The sequence below is a fragment of the Durio zibethinus genome, chromosome 11 (genome assembly GCF_047325235.1).
Source record: "Durio zibethinus cultivar Kanyao isolate XHJ-2024 chromosome 11, ASM4732523v1, whole genome shotgun sequence".
NCBI lineage: Eukaryota > Viridiplantae > Streptophyta > Magnoliopsida > Malvales > Malvaceae > Durio > Durio zibethinus.
In genome coordinates this window covers 26359582-26377360 of record NC_143172.1, presented here as the reverse complement: position 1 = coordinate 26377360, position 17779 = coordinate 26359582, and the positions used below count along the sequence as shown (strand labels likewise).

At 32.0% G+C, this 17779-nt stretch overlaps 2 protein-coding genes and 1 pseudogene across 3 annotated transcripts; all 3 read left to right on the top strand.

Moving 5' to 3' along the window:
• The first annotated feature begins 3963 nt into the window (after window positions 1-3963).
• Window positions 3964-7647, top strand: LOC111289350 (uncharacterized). Its single transcript, XM_022880325.2, has 12 exons — window positions 3964-4418; window positions 4501-4629; window positions 4721-4813; window positions 4914-4993; window positions 5324-5437; window positions 5568-5641; window positions 5767-5843; window positions 5966-6049; window positions 6198-6290; window positions 6483-6590; window positions 6678-6749; window positions 6978-7647. The coding sequence occupies exons 1-12, from the start codon at window positions 4134-4136 to the stop codon at window positions 7443-7445; spliced, it is 1677 nt and encodes a 558-aa protein (XP_022736060.2). The 5' UTR covers window positions 3964-4133; the 3' UTR covers window positions 7446-7647.
• Window positions 7648-8186: 539 nt separating this feature from the next.
• On the top strand, window positions 8187-11191 carry LOC111289351 (uncharacterized). The gene is made up of 5 exons (XM_089768516.1): window positions 8187-8719; window positions 9291-9536; window positions 9867-9948; window positions 10665-10743; window positions 10841-11191. Exons 1-5 carry the CDS (start codon window positions 8432-8434, stop codon window positions 10890-10892), a joined length of 747 nt encoding a protein of 248 aa, XP_089624642.1. The 5' UTR covers window positions 8187-8431; the 3' UTR covers window positions 10893-11191.
• A 142-nt stretch (window positions 11192-11333) lies between these two features.
• LOC111289349 (putative inactive purple acid phosphatase 27) lies at window positions 11334-16446 on the top strand (annotated as a pseudogene). The gene is made up of 12 exons (XR_016346594.1): window positions 11334-12394; window positions 12596-12687; window positions 12850-12916; window positions 13004-13126; window positions 13247-13339; window positions 13599-13727; window positions 14052-14133; window positions 14222-14354; window positions 14744-14949; window positions 15056-15181; window positions 15285-15588; window positions 15980-16446. The product of XR_016346594.1 is annotated as a putative inactive purple acid phosphatase 27 (transcript).
• Window positions 16447-17779: the final 1333 nt, after the last annotated feature.

The following is a 17779-nucleotide window of genomic DNA, read 5'->3' as shown; positions in this document are numbered from 1 at the left end:
AATAAACATTATAATTTTAGATTTGATATAACAATAACATACAAAATATATATAAATAATATAATTTAAAATTTTAATAAAAATTATATTTAAATTTAATAAAATAAAAAATATATTTTATAATTAACGTATTAATACGAATTATAATATGATAAATTTTATATTTTATATGTATTTGATATAAAATAAATATGATATAAATTATTAAATTAAATTTAAAATAAATAATCAACTAACTAACAAATTAACATATAATTAAATAAATTTAATATAAAATTAAATCAAATTAATACACAAAAAGACTTAAATTTGAAATCAAATATACAATCGGGTAAATTTTATTAATAGTATCTTTTAATTTTTTATTATTTGGTATATAGATGCACGAGCATTTATTCGCTTGACAAAAAGGAATGGTGAGCATGGTCTCTTGAGAGAATCTAGAGGTTTTAAAGCCCAGCAATGAAAAATTTTTTAGCTATATTGTTAGAAAAAAAGGTACAACTTGGAAGAATCTGAACAATAAATTACGAAACTGTTTGTTGTGAAAGAAGGCTTGGCGGGCGCTATTAGGGTCCAGCAAAATGTGATTAGAATAGAAAAAAATTAAATTTTTTTAAAAAATTAGGTTGGATAATTTGAGTTATATGAATATTTTAGTTATTATTTTAGTTTAAATGATTAAAATAGTTGATTTTTTATTTTAAAATATCTAAATAAAATAAATTAAAATATCCAACTTAATATAAAATAAGTAATTAAAAAATATATATGATATAACTATATTTAATAATATGATATAGGTATATTTAATGTAAAAAACAAAAACTAGAATCGATTAACTCAAAAAAATTGATTAAAATTGCTCACTTTAATTTGATTTGATTTTTTTTATTTTTCTTATATATTGATTGATTTAGTTTTTATATTAAATTAAATCGATTATTCGATTTTTATGATTGAATTAAACAAATTGACCATTTGTCTAGACCTAAGCATTATTATAGATAATTATTTAAGTCAAATTTAATTTGATTTTTAAATAATATATAATACTATAAACTTTTAAATTTTAATTTAATTTAAATAAATATTATTCCAATTAAAATTTATCGATTTAATTAATTATTTTAAAATTTTTATATTATTTTAATATAAATTTTAATATATTTAATTATATTTAAATATAAAATAATTACTTTTATTTATAAAAATTTAAAATATATGATTGAAATCAAACTAAACATTACATTTCGATTTGTTTTTTCCCCACTACCATAAGATGGCCATGGTGAAGACTATGGCAATCTAACAAAGGGCCCGAAGTGGGTTTGAAGTTAATTTGAATTTTGGGATGCAAAAAGATGGGGTATTCGAGGAAGAGTGTGAGTGAACCACCGTGGAGAATGCAGGGGGGATTTTGGTGAGGAGACCCACTAATGTATGACTTTGTTGAGTAATCAAAGGGATTGTTGACGGCAACTGTTTCCCAACGTTGACCGGTTTTTTTTTTTTCTTTTTGGGTGGGAAATCAACGAGACAAATTAGGTACAATGCGTAAGAAAATAAAATTTCAATAAGGTTGGAATGATAAGAAATTTGATTTTTTAAAATAAGATTTTAATTTTAAATTTTATAAATGAAAAAAAAATTAATTGATTTTTGGATACTGAAAGATTTTAATCCAAAAAAATTTCACTAATTGAAAAAAAAAAAGAATTTGATTCGATCATCTTCAATGGTGCCACGGGAGGAGGGAGAAAAAAAAATGCATGGAGTTAGCCCAGCCATGCAGCTATAGCTGAAGAAGATTTTTTTTTTTTTTTTGGTTTTCAAGGTTAGTGCATTGCTTGCTCCAATTTCTCTTCAAACCGATTTAAATATATTTTTTTGCGTTGTAATTATTAAATTTTTTAAAAATTAGTTATTTATAATTTTTTAATAAATTTAAACTCCCACAATAAAAAAAATTGTTCTCTCTAACCCTTGAACCATATCATTGATGAAAAATATATTATTTTAAAAATTGACATCTCACTTATATATAAATATATATATTTAAAAGAATCCATTTACATTAATATAACTTTTATATTTTTTAAATATTTTATCAAAAATTTAAATTTATTATTTTAATTCAAATGTAAAAAAAAAAATACTAATACAACTGAATCCATACTAATATATATATATATATATATATATTTGAAGTTATTAATTTATTCTTAAACTCTCTATCTTATTATATATATATGATTGAATAATATATTATAAATTTAGTCTTTTTTTCTGTAATTTTTAAATATTAATTTTAATAATATATTAATAGATCTAAATAATAACTGATCCGTATAAATATATTTTTATATATATTTTGAGTGGCAAGTTTTCCAAGCATGCTCGAGAATTGGTTCCAACTGCTCCCATCCAAATCAAACGCGGTTACAACAGTAGTAGTAGCAAAAGAAGTTATATATCGAACAGACCGAGTCTCTGATCTGATTTAATCAACTTTCTCTCTCTCTCTCTTTGATTTTCAGGTGACGACACATTCGACTTCTGGATGCATGGCCCATCTAATTCTCACAACTACATTTATAAATCATTGCCTTTAATTTGCATTAAGTTTCAACCAATAATTTTCCACCCATCACGACCCTAACCAAGATTTCTGCATTGTTTGCCATACCAAAATTTCAAACCTCCGCTTGATTTACTCATGTATTGTCGGGGTATGGTATGATCTTTCTCTTTCATATTATATATTTTTTATATTATTATGATCATAGTAGATTTAATAATTTATATTTATATCGTATTTATTTTATATAAAAATATATATGTTGATTATTTTTTTATCAATTAACATGTGATTAAAATTAATATTTAAAAATTACGAGTTCGAAAAAATTTAAACACGTAATGTCATTTTTAACTAAATATGTAATAAGGTAAATGATTTAAAGATAAATTAAAATTTTTAAAATTATTATATTATAATTTATATCGATATTACAAACATAAAATATATTATTAGTTTTATCAAATCCATATATTATTTTTGTAAAATTTAAGTTATATTATTTTTATATTTTTTATATTAATTTTTTATCATATCATTATATTATATATAAAATTATCAGATCTAATCACTAATCACGAGTGTCTCGAATTTTACTTTAATTTAATCCAAATTCAAAACATTATAGTTATGCGTTTACAAAATACTACCATTGTTTCTTGTTTGACTATGATTATATTTTATATTTGGGTAGTTTGATGAAAGAGTTTAACAAGCTTCATCTTATGAAACTTTTTAATTTATCTATTATATAAATTAAGTTGAGCCAAGTTCTTTTTGCTTCGGATTAGTGATGACTTAAAATTTTATTTTCCAATACGATAATTGTATCCATATTATTTATATAATGGGATAAAAAATTTGTTAAAAAGGTATAAAAAAATTCATGAATTATATAAATAAAAAAATCATCCCAGCTTTTATTTTTTATTATAATTAATTAATCCCTCTAATATTTATTTATATATAATTAAGCTATTATTTGGATGAAAATATACTTTTATTAATTAAGATTAAATTTCATGTAATATCAATAAAATTGATGAAAGTTTGAAATGTGACATAATTAATATATATGAAAATTAAATAAAATAAATTTTTTTATTTTTAAAACTTTTTTGTGCGTCTTTTTGTCATATCCTCTAAAGATTCAATTGGTTATAATTTGATGATTGATTAATTAAATTTTGTCACATAATAATTAGATTTCATCCATTTAAGAATTTAATCGAGTCAAAATAAAATATTAAAGAATTAATTGATTGAAATAAAATATTAAAGATTTAAATAATTATTAAATTATAATTCAAGGGCATTTTTGACCATTTACTAAAAAAAGAAGCCCAACATAAAAAGGCCCACCTGAGTTCCTCCTACGGGTCAGCATCAGCGGCCACAGCCCATTTAGAAAAGAGAGGAGCTTCCTCCCTCCATTTTTAGGGTTCAAGAGAACCTCGGCCGAAGCGGTAACCGACCAACGATCTATCCCCCCTTTCCCCTTTCGTTTTCTCTCGAACTGTGAAAGCCATTATCGGCGGAAAGAAGAAGCTGGATGTCTAAAATAGAAGAGAAACCAGAAGAATCGCCGAACGAAGCAGCGGAATATGAGGAAGAGGAAGAAGATATTTCGTGGTCATCTGACTCCGAAATCGGTGAGGCGTTGGACTATTTGGATTCCAAGGACGATGGCGAGTCCGTCGACGCTGCTTTCACGCTCAATTCGAGGAGGCCTAACGCCCACGGTGGGCTTCACTCGCGGCCCAACTCATCCTCTCTTCAACCTCTCTCCAACCGTAACCTGAAGTTCTCTAATCACATTCGAGCTTCCCCTTTAGAGGTATAAAATTATGTCACTATCACCTACTTTGTATTCATTTAATTTTTTTTTATTGATTTAGTGACTGAATTTTGTGGCGTAGGAATGGGAAGGGAGGTTAAACGTTGGAATGTCGAATTCTGTTACAACTGCAATTCGTGAAAGTGTTCGAGAAATGGCCATCGGTAAAGTTAAAACTACCGAAAAGGCCGATCGTGCAACAGTCGAGCAGGTTATTGCTTTCAAACTTTGATGATTGTTTTCATTCTGATTTGTTTTTATTGTTTTTGGAAGATTGTGCTCATGATGATGTTGTTCGACAGGCTATTGATCCGAGAACTCGAATGGTTCTGTTTAAAATGCTGAATCGCGGCGTCTTTCATGACATCAATGGCTGCATATCAACTGGAAAAGAAGTATGTAATGTGGTGTTATTGTTTAGATGTTAATTGTGTTTACTTCAGTTTGTAAAATCATTTCCTGATGAAATAATGTGATACTTTGTTCTTTGTACAGGCAAATGTATATCATGCAACAAAATCAGATGGTCAGGAACTAGCAATCAAAGTGTACAAAACTTCTGTTTTGATTTTCAAGTAAGTTGGATATTGATTCGATAATTAGAATGTATGCTCCTTCCCTTTGGAATATAGAACATTGCCCCCTCTAAAATGTTAGTAATTTTTAATGGATGTTAGTAATTGTTCCATTCCTCTTGATTATATTGTTTTGGATGAATGTACCCAATTTCCATTATAGTTGTTGGTTTGTAATTGTTATCTTCTGTTCTCTATTTTGATGTAGGATTCAAAATTTTTTGAATCAGCGGCATTATTTTGTATTTCACAAAATTAAATCCCATCTTTTCATGCAAAAGTTTATGTAGGTTAATAATGTAATAAATTGGTTTCTAATTATAACTTCAGGGATCGAGATCGATATGTTCAAGGTGATTACAGATTCAGATATGGATATTGTAAGCACAATCCTAGAAAAATGGTGAAGACATGGGCTGAGAAGGAAATGAGGAATCTTATGAGGTAAAACAAATATTTAATGATTTCTAGGAAGTTGACCTTTGTTTCTGTGAACAGAAACAGATGACTGAATTATGTGTGGATCATTTTGCTTGCTTTTCTTGAGTGAAAATATTTTTGTTTTGAGTTGCAGGCTGAAGGCTGCAGGAATTAGGTGCCCAACTCCATTACTTTTGAGACTTCATGTTCTGGTCATGGAATTCATAGGTAGTGTAGGTTCTTATTGTTATGGATTTATTTTTCCAACCAATAAACTTAACATATGCTAGTGGTTGTACTTATCTTTTATGCTGATTTTCTATGGGTTTTGGTGCTCAAACTTTTTTTTACAGGAAAAGCTGGTTGGGCTGCACCTCGTCTTAAAGATGCCGCATTATCTTTAGACAAGTTACGTGAATGTTATGTAGAGGTATGTCCTTATGTTAAACAACTATGACATTATTTTGAGCTACTCAAAAGGTATTGAGTTATTTTGCTTTATTTTTCTCTTTCTTTTGTAGATAAGCTTCAACTTAATGGCTTATTTTTCAGATGATACTTGCCATGCGGACATTATACCAAAAATGCAAATTAGTGCATGGAGATCTCAGTGAATATAACATACTTTATTTTGAGGTGATGATTAATGTTTCAATTCCTTGCAACTGTAATACATTTTTCTTTGTGCTTATTTTTGTAGATTCCCAACAAAAACTTTCTGCTAAGAGGAAAAACGGATCACTAAGTTATTTTTGGGCTCATTTGAAAATTTTCCACTTTGCAGGGTCACTTGTACATAATCGATGTCTCTCAAGCAGTTGACCTTGACCACCCACATGCCCTGGATTTCTTACGTGAAGATTGTGTTCATGTTTCTGTATGTTCTTGTCTTTTCTTTTATTATTTTGGCACCTTTTCCCCCTGTTGACCTTGAAAATTCTCCACCCCTACCTCCTTAAATAGGAAAAAGTTATTGTGTTTCTTTCTATAAATTGAATATTTCTTTAGATGAGAGTAATGTGTACCTTGATTATGACTGTAAGAGTTAATCAAACATTTCCCCATGCAGGATTTCTTTAAGAAACATGGTGTAGCTGTCATGAAAATTCGAGAGTTATTTGACTTTATAGTGGATCCAACTATTACAGATGACTCTGTAGATAGTTATTTGGAAGAGGTTTGTCCTTTTATTGGTTCAGATTTGCCTTATTAACTTAGAGAAATCTTTGTTTTTACTCTTTGTATCCCATGTATCTCATTTCAGGTTCAGCAAAAGATTTTGGCAAGAGGAGATATGTCTGTGGAGGATGAAATTGCGGACTCTGTGTTTGTGCAGGTTTGTTGAATGACAATATAACAATGCATGATTATTGGAGTGTCTCTAAGTTCCTTGCTTCTTCTCTTAAGCAAAGGGCATTAGATTTAACAGATTGGAAATTTTCGGTTTTAGGGCATATCATTAGTTTGAGAGAATTTTTCGGACTTGCAATGTGATATGAATATCAGGTTGTATAAATTTTTTGGCGAATATTAACTCTGTGATTATTTGTTTCCTTTTCTTCAGTCATATATTCCCAAGACACTGGATCATGTCAAGAATGTGGAGGAGGATGTAATACGGTTAACAAGTGGCAAGGACACTGGAGACCTATATTATAAGACAATTACCGGACTAAAGGAAGCTCTCCCTAAAGTTCAATCTTCACCAGCAGAGCAGCAGCCACAGGATGCTAACACAATACCCGTAGAAGGGTCCTCTGTCGATCCAACAGGGCGTTCTAATTCTCAGGAGAGCGAGTCCGAAGCTGAGTCTGCGTCTGGTTCAGAAACAGATGGGGCTGAAGAGAACTGGAGTGGCTCAGAAGAGAAGGGTCCCTCATCTGACAATGTGGCTCAAGTTGATAAGAGAGCTGCTAGAAAAGAGAACAAAAAGAAAGTGAAAGAGGAGAAGAGGGAGGCTCGAAAGACAAAAGTTCCAAAAGCTGTAAAGAAACGAAAGAAGAAATTGGCCAAAGCCCACAAGACGAGGTAGGTAGTCTTCCTCCAGTAAAGCTTCAACACAAGGGTATTTTTACAGAAGGAACACTATGGAAGTTAATAGATAGACCATCGAAGCCATATGTGTGAGACAATTTTGCAGCGATACTGCATTTAATTTATGATTTATATGATTTATTACATTAATGGGAAAGGGAAATACGCCTAATCAAAGTGCTCCGACATAGTTTCTATCAGGTGACCGTGTTTTGTTATAAAAATATTGAGCCTTAGATCAGGCGGTAATGTTGCAGCGGCCGAGTAACGTTGGAGCCGGGGGAGGCCTTCCCTTCCGAACAACTCAAATGCAGTCCAACTTAATTCGATTCAAACTCAATTCGGTCAAACATTTGAGATTTAATCTTTTAAGTGGTCTCTTTTAAAAATTAAAAAAATAGTCTTTCAAAAAAATAAAACGTGTTTTTGTTTGTTTATGTGATTACACACGTTTAAATTTTAGATAAAATAAATTTAATTTTTAATTGGATTTAGAGTTTAGGTTACTTAGATTCATTTGAATGAATTAAATGATAAATATTTAAGAGAATATTATTTTAAAAATTCTATCAATTGGATATCTAATTTTAAAATTTAATTGAGTATAATTATAATAAATAAAATTATAAAATTTTAATTTTATATAATAAAATATCAAGGGTTTATTTGTATTTTAAAATAAAATTCAAGAGTTTATTTGGATATTTAAAAAAAAAAAAATACAATCTATGTAGCGAATAGACTTGGTGGTCAAATTTTAGAACAAAATGAAGTACAGAACTCAAGTAAATGACAAAAGTTAAGGTAGGTTTAAGAACGAAGTAATAAGAAATTAGCCTTTGTCGTTTAAAGTTTTAAAATTCCACGAGAAAATAAAACTTGAAAAAAGATAAACGCTGTCGTTTCCTTTTAATTCGAAGACAGAAGATAACCGCAAAAAAGAGCTCCTCCTTCTCAGGTAAAATTTGGCGGAATCCCGACGAGATGTCGAATTCAACAGAGCAAACCCTAGACGATGAACCTAGACCGTCCGATCGAAACCCTAACAATCAGCTCCACGAAGACCAACAGGCCCAAGAATGGGAGACCCTGGCTCGTGCTTGGGTAAGCGCATTCCCAGAAGCGAAAGCCGTGAACGTGAGCCAAGTCGAAGTCTGGATCGACTCCAACTTCGGCTCGTTACCAGCCGAGCTTCAATCCATGCCACGATCTGAGCTCGTGGACAGGCTCCTCTCTATTCAAAATTACCTGAGATTGCCCTCCCAGTCCCAGGTGTCATTTCAATGAGAATCCTCTCAGCATTTATTACAGTGGGTTCTTTTTTAGTAAAAATATCTCATTTCATAACGTGTAAAATATGACATCTCAATCTCAGTTTTAACTATGCGGATGTGATTGGCTGGTTACAGTATTAGTTGCTTGGATATTGTTTCCATATACATGATCCTATTCAATGACTAAAAAAAAGGGTGGGTTTGGGCTCCTGAAATAAAAAAAAACAAAAAATGCTGGGTCTTTTTTATTTCTTATTCTTTGGAATTCTTGCAATGTGATATTGTCAAATAGAGAGATCAAAACATGGGGGGAGAGTCAATGCATGTAATAGAAAAGAAAAGCATATTTTCTTTAATTGTTGATTTAGGGATCTGTTTGAATTGCTCAATTATATCCATTTAGACTGAATATGATTTGTATAAAGATGCAGTGAATTGAAAATTCTCTTTATGCTTTCTTGAAACCTATGGGTTTTTTTTTTTTTTTGGTCCCTTTTGGACGGTTGCTTGTGTTGAGGGTGAAGTTTTATGCCCTTTGTTCTTATCCTTTTTCTCGTCTCTTATGGCAGGAAAAAGAACCAAGTCAGCCTGATCTTCCACCGGCTCGGTTTCAGCGCACTGATCAGTGGATTCCGGTTTATTCATGGTTAGAATCTTTGGATACGGATGAAGTGGTCAAATCTAAAGATATTTCAGATTGGTTAAACGAGAACCCTCAAGTCAAGGACCAATTGTGCTCTAGACATTCCCGATACCATTTGATGCACTACATAAAAAAGTGCCATTTAAAGATAATAAAGAGGAGGGAAAAGAAGGTAGTGATTCTTCTCATTTGTAAGTAGAAACCATTGGTGCTGCAATTCACATTTCATATTTTAATGTGTCTACTTGGATCTTTGGCCCTCTAGTGTATGTATGATATGTGAATGTTTAGTTGGGTTGGTAGAATGTGTCCTTGTAAAAATGTTTGCTTTATATTCATATTTATGGCTCAAAGACTCATTTCATATCATTGAACTTGGAAAGAATTAGCCGTTTCATCTACTTTTATCCTTCAACTTCTAATGACTTAATTGCATATTTCAGTTGAAACTTCACTGCATTCATACTAATCCAGAATGGTGCTACTGCCTCTACTTGAACAGGTTGGTTTGCAGCCCTCGAATAATGAAACTGCTTTGAAAGTTCAGAAGAATGTAGGGGCAAAAAAACCAGCACCAGCGCTAAGTATGTCACATTTTTCTGCTAGCTTTTATAATTTTTAGGGCAGGTTTGGATGTTCAATATCAATGGAGTGATTCTTTTGCTTTCCTGAGATGAGAGTTGAGAGGAAACAGAATCATTTTAGGGACACGTCAGTAAATCTAAAGCCACAATTTCACTTAAGTTGATGTCCAGAAAATAAAGAAATTAATTCAACTCAAAAGCTAATGGTTTGTGAACATACCATAATAACTAAATTTTAGTGGGATGTTCTAGTGTGCCTCAGCTTATTTTGGGCAACTTGCAGCTAAGTTGTTTTCTGGTCATGTTGATGCTTAGTTACTAAGTTATGAGCTTGCTTGGGCTCATATCTTATCTGTTTTTATAAAATGCACTAATTTCGGAGGTTTCTTTTGCTTTTTTGTTGCTTTTACACGTGTTTCTTCCTTTGCACTTTGTCAAATTTCTTATAAAGGAAAAATCAAAATAATATTTCATGAAAACAAGCAAACAGCTACAATGTAATACCAGTTCAAGCATAATCCTTGGTATGTAATAGATTTTGTTTGCATTATCCAGCTCATTACATGTTTATCTCTTTTTTTATCATGTTTCCTTGTTAGATATGAGATACTTGTGTCCAATTTCCTAATCTCAGAGATGTTGAGATACTAATGCTACTTTAATACTTTCCTTTATCTGTTACTTCGATCTAATTCTTTTTCTTTCATGTTATCTAGGCAACCCTTTGAACAATTTACCTAAAGATAGTGATCTCTACATAGCAAAACGAAACGAAGCTTTACACAAATATGAGATGTGAGTCATTTATTTGATTTTCCATATTTTAGTTGAATCTTTATGATAAAATATCCTTTTAACAAGTTATTTGGTAATCGTTCTATTGAAATTTCAGCTTGTTAGAGTTGGAGAAGAAGCTTTCCCCTGTGTTCCAAAGGAAGAAATGAATGAAAGGAATCTCGAAAACTGAAATCAACACGAAACACAACTGCCATAACTTTTTCTATTTCACCATTAGGTATCGATTTTGTAAATGATTAGGCTATGGTGATTCTCATTCATGCATCTCAGAAGTCTTAGGCAATAATCCTTGTTCCACAATTATTCGAGTTTTACTTCATTTCTAGCAATGACTGAAAGCACAACCTTTACTCATGCGGATCAAAATGTATCAAAACTTACTGGTATTTTTCTTGTACGCTAATGCATTTGCATGACAAAAATGTTGCCATGTCTTTTTCAATCATCACCCATGTGGTTGTTATTATTATTATTATTTTTATGAATTGGTCATGTCAGATTGATGGCATGTATTAGCATGTATGGCCGCAAAAGATAGTCAAGTTCGTGTGTATTTTCAGTGTGAACTTGTGGACGGTATGGTGTTTATTAAGTTATCCAATATTTTTTTTAATTCTTTAATTGTAATGAATTGTACGGAGAAAACGTAGTTGATCTGGATCCATTTGATCTCCAATCAATCTCGAGGTCGACATTTATGGTCGAGGACTGAAGAAATCACGTGGCTTGCGCATAACAACTATGAGGTTAATATGTCTAATCAAACTTGAAGAAACTAAAAATGAAGAAAAATTACTTAAGGCATTTTAATGTTTGAAAGTCTCTGCTCCCGAGAGACACTTACCTTCTGTTTGATTTGCTAAAAAAAAAAAAAAAGGGAAATAAAATGTATAAGAAAATCAAAGCAAATCACTCGCTCAACTTGTTTTTCTCTTGCAGCTTCTGAGTTCTGACCAACATCAGCTCAATTGTTGTTGTCGGCAACATTAATAGCTACCGTTGTTGGTCTACTTTATTGGATATTGCTCATTTACAACTTTGTCAAAAACGTCAGTCTCCACCAGCTTTCAGACCATAATCTGTCGTTTTTCGTAGGATACAAAGTATAGCCGTAAAGGGTAATTTGGGTGAATAGCTGAATATTGAATTCCTTCGTATTGGCATTAGAAGGAGGCAGGAAGCAGTGTCTGACCATATCGGCAAGAGTTTTCGTTTTTCAAAGCATAGGAAGAATGTGGCTCAATTGGAAAATTTTTAATAATTTATATTAAAAATTGTAAGTTGACCAAAGAAAGGAGAAAGCAGATTCAATGGCCGGCTTATCTTTCACTTTCAAGTTTCTACAGCATTTGTTTTTTGTGTTCATACCGAAGGATGCTGATTTTAAAGTAGAGGCTTTAGAACATTATGGTCACTGTCACAGAGATAGCTCATAGCATAGTAAATGGAGAGCTTGGTATCTATGGTGTATCTTTTCATATGGTTGTCTTTACTGCAGTGTTTAAACTTTGGTCCTGCTGCAGCAGTAGCTCATGCTGGAAATGGCGATGGAGTGCAGCCATTGTCCAAAATTGCCATTCACAAGGCGGTCTATGCACTTCATGAAAATGCTTCTGTCAAAGCACACCCACTTGTTCTTGGGGTGAAGGTAAAATCTAATTCAATCTTATATGTTTCGCTGAAGATGCTTTGTTTCAATCCAATACATGTTAAGGTCTTTGATAGATCACAATTCACAAGTTTAGATGCATGGTTTGGACAAGTTTTTCAAAAACTGAAGCATGGTGTTCTGAGCGGTTTGAGATATATAAATTCCTTGTAACTGCCTTGGTTTGTTCACACTTCACAGGGGGGAGATTCTGACTGGGTAACTGTGGAAGTTGAATGCCCTAAACCTTCTGAGGATGATTGGGTTGCAGTCTTTTCTCCTGCAAACTTCAAGTAATTTTTCAACTTTGTTAATCATATACTTTGCTTTCAAAAGGGAAGCGGGGCTGGAGGCAATTTTTGAATAATTTTCTGATGACTGCACATTTGAGAATTTTTTTTCTTCCTCTGTATGTTCTAGTTTTGTTGATCAAGGAATTCATTCTATAATGGCAGCTCGTCTACCTGTCCACCTACTGAGGATATGCAACAGTTTCCTTACATATGCTCAGCCCCAATAAAGGTCTGTGTTATAGCTAGGTACCATTGTGTGTTCTTAGCCTAATATTGAGACCATTTGCCTTATACAATGTGATTTTTTTTTTGTAAGTACAAATATGCTAATGATTCCAATGCTGAATACAACAAGACTGGAAAAGCTTCGATAAATTTTCAGTTGATCAATCAGCGGGCAGATTTTTCATTCGCATTATTTTCCGGCGGGTTATCAGATGTATGAACTGTTTCCTCTATTCTATTTGTTGCTTTTAATATGTTATGCATGTGAAGTTCCAAACTTAATGCTTTGCTATAGCATATTTCACCCTTGTTCTTGATTGATAATTTGTTGCAGCCAAAACTGGTGGCAGTTTCAAATGTAATAAGTTTTGTTAACCCAAAGGCACCTCTGTATCCACGCCTTTCTCAAGGGAAGTCTTGGAATGAAGTAAGTTCTTTATGTCTCACTCTCCATCAATTTTCCACAAATATTTGGATTTTGATTGCAAGCAAAAGCCTGTCTGTGTGCTAATTCTACACTGACTGGCCATCAGTCAGCAATGAGGCTTTCCAAAGTGTATTCGGGTTCCCTTCCCCACTTTCTCCTGGGTTTGGATTGCCAAATCTGCCTGACTTGTAAACATTTATCAGTTCTTTTTCTGATCATGTAATTTCAGTTTGCCTGATTCTCTAACAAATTTACACAGATGACGGTGACCTGGACAAGCGGCTAAACATTATTGAAGCTGTACCTTTCGTTGAGTGGGGTCAGAAAGGAGAATCTCAAACTCGATCACCTGCTGGAACACTAACATTCCATCGAAACAGTATGTGTGGTATGGTCCATCTTTCCTTTGACTACAAATTTTTTGTCCATTTAACTTATCTATGCCAGAGAAACTATCAAGTGTTGCCAGAAGATTATGACTAATATTATATTTCTTTTTAGTGACTAGAATTTGACCGATAATTCATGTGAAAGATTGGCAAACTTTTTGGCAGAATTCATAAGAGCTTAAGACAAACTGTCAAATAATACAACGAAATTTAATTGAAGCTTCTGTTTAGTTTATATTCTTAATTGCAAATGTTTCACTCGAGATTTGGTAAGATGCAGATTGAAGCCATGTTTCTAACTGTATTTTGATGACAAAATGCAGCTCCACCAGCCCGAACAGTTGGTTGGCGTGATCCTGGTTTCTTCCATACAAGTTTCTTAAAGGATTTGTGGCCAAACTCAGTGTATGTAACACAAATGACATTTGTTTAATAGAAATGATGAGGAGACTGGGCAATTTGTTCATATGGCTGTGATTATTATTGCCTTCAGGTACACATATAGGCTTGGTCACAAGTTACTTAATGGTTCTTATGCGTGGAGCAAGAGCTACTCATTCAAGTCATCGCCATATCCAGGGCAGGACTCGTTACAGCGAGTTGTAATATTTGGAGACATGGGAAAGGTAATAAATATGACATGCATTTTAGTAAGTATGAAAATGAAGAACAATTTTTACGTTTCATTAGTAAAATCTTGGTTTTCTACAACCTTTCTCTCTGATGTCTTGATTATATTCAAAGTCAGCCACGCTGCTACCAGGCCAATCTTGTGTTTTCGCCATAGACTTATTCTAACTTTATATTCTCTGTTGCATTCATTTATCTTTGAATGATACTACTTGATGAATCTTGTGGAGGGAACTGTAAAAGCAAATATCAAAGAACCCATTGAATGGAGAAAACAAAAGTATCTGCAATTTCATAGCGTTGAATGTTATTTGACACTTAATTGCTGCACAGTGCATATATATGGGGAAATGAAGAGATTTATAATTGTTTCAACATGTTTCAGGCAGAGAGAGATGGTTCGAATGAGTACAGTAATTATCAGCCTGGCTCACTTAACACCACAGATCAATTAATCAAGGACTTGAAAAACATTGACATAGTCTTTCATATAGGAGACATTACATATGCAAATGGATATATCTCACAGTGGGACCAGTTCACAGCACAGGTGGAGCCCATTGCATCAACTGTGCCATACATGATTGCAAGGTTTGCATGCTTAAATACTGTGCTCTTTGTAAAACATGGAAATTACTTTGCAGCTATAAGCAAAATGCTACATCGGATCTAACCAAGATTGCTTCCTTTTGTATAGTGGCAACCATGAACGTGACACACCCAACTCAGGATCCTTCTATGATGGAAATGATTCTGGTGGTGAATGTGGGGTGCTAGCTGAGACCATGTTTTATGTTCCTGCTGAGAACAGAGCTAAGTTTTGGTATGTAACTTGAAAAAAGCAAAGTTATTATGTAACATTCATAATATGCATGTCATTATCCCCCAGAAAGAAAGCTTTAAGTCACACTACTTGTCCTGTACAGGTATTCAACGGACTATGGCATGTTCCACTTTTGTATAGCTGATACTGAACATGATTGGAGGCAGGGTTCAGAGCAGTACAAGTTCATTGAGAAGTGCCTAGCATCAGCAGACCGGCAGAAGCAGCCCTGGTTGATCTTTGCTGCTCATCGTGTTCTTGGTTATTCCTCTAGCTATTGGAGGGATGGCACATTTGCGGAGCCTATGGGAAGGGAAAGCTAGCAGGGACTTTGGCAGAAGTACAAAGTAGATATCGCGTTTTTTGGACATGAACATAACTATGAAAGAACGTGCCCAGTTTACCAGGTATGGCAGAAAACTATTACTTGGGGTTTTATCAAAATATAGGACTGGTTCATAGTATGTTACTTGTACTCAGGGTGAGTGTTTAATACATGTAAGTGTTTGACACCGTTAGCCTCAATCTTTTTCTTAGTTTTTTTTTTATTATATATATTTGAATGGTCGAATCTTCAAACTCATATCCGTCTTATATGTGTCGGACATAGATACTTCAATAAAAATGAAAAATCGAACAAACATAGGTTCAGAGCATATTCACACAATCTTCACAGCCTATGTATCTTCCAAGAATCAAGGCTGTGTTTGACAATAAACAGATTCTCAAAAGTCATCTGCTATAACTTGCTTCAGCCTTCATATCATCTAATGTTTTACTGTTTGTTGGTAAATGCAGTCTCAGTGCATGAATATGGAAAAATCTCACTATTCAGGTGTTGTAAATGGGACAATCCACATCGTTGTTGGTGGGGGAGGGAGCCATTTATCAGGATTTGGTCCATTCCAGACATCTTGGAGTCTTTACAATGATTCAGATTTTGGTTTTGTGAAGCTGACAGCATTCAACCATTCATCTCTCCTGTTTGAGTACAAGAAGAGCAGCGATGGAAAGGTCTATGATTCATTCACCATTTCCAGGGACTACCGGGATGTGTTAGCCTGTGTACATGATGGCTGCGAACCAACCACTTTGGGTTCTTGAAGCCATTGTTCCACCATTATCTTCTTTGATTAAAGCAAACAAATGCCATAATTTTTATAAGCTCTTATATATCATAAAGAATTAAAATGATCCCCCTTGATTACCTGGTGGTAATTTTTTTTTAAAGCAAGAAGTGAATTTGAATCGAGTGTTCGTCTCTCTCATTCATTGATGCCAACTCCAAATTCAATATTGTGTCAACAAGGGTCCCCAAGCATTTATTTCACCGTAGGAGCCAGACAACTTAAAGAAATGCTTCTTTCTTCTCAATAAAAATGTTTCTTATTCATTGTTTTTTTTTAGTAGGCCTGATTTAAACTTTATTTTTTAAATAAAGGATCATATATCAATAATCAAATGCTGGATTTGAACAAAATTTTTTTTAATATTTCATTTTAATGCTGCAAAGTATTATTCATTTTTTTTAAGGTCTCATGATTTTATTTCACAAAAGACATCTCATAAATTTGTGTTTAAATCTTTACTTATATATCATAGAAGATTATTAGAATATTTCGATATGAGATTAGAATATTATAAACTCTCTTCGATAAAATTTAATATTCCCATCAAGCTTAATATATAAAGTAATGTCATAAACTTTTTCTATTAAAATTTGACGTTCCGTCAAGTCTAACACAAAATAAAATAATGTACAAACAAAATAATAGAATTAGGATCAAAACTTCATATCTCTATTAAGCTTAACACATAGCACAGATAAAACCACAAACTCTATCGTCAAAAACTATAAATTCTTCATTAAAACTTAGTGGTCTCGTTAAATTTAACATAAAATATAGACAAAACTACAACATCAAAATTACACAAAACATTAAAATTTTAGAAGTGATTTTCATATTTTATTTTTGTGAAGACCTACACATATCTTGCGAGGCATTATCTATTTTGATTCAAAAGTCTTACGACTTTACTTTACAAAAAGAACCCCATAAATTTAAGTTTAAATATCTAATTATATATTTTAATAAATTTATAGAATCTCTCGATAAAAAATTGAAGTGTTACAAACTTCCCTTATTAAATATTAACATCTTTGTCAAACCTAATACAAAATATAGACAAAACTACAAACTCCTCCTATTTAAATTTCCTAACACAAAACAAAGATAAAATCATAGAATCAAAATCAAATAAGATGTTGAGATTTTAAAGAGGATTGTGATTTTTTTTTTAGCCAAAATTTTTTAGATTATTCTCATTATATTACACTTAGTTCATGTCTGACTAATAACTGTTATGATATCATAACAAATTTTTAAAAATTTTTAATATAAAATTAAAGTGTCACAAATTTTAAAATAATTAAGTTCCAATATAAAAATTAATTCAATTAATTTATATGATATTTATTTAAATTTAAATTTTAATATTTATAATATTTTCTTATATGTTATATCCAAGTTATGATTTTCTTTGTAAAAATGATTAAGTTTTGAATTTTTTTCCAAAATTATATAAAAAAATTTAATA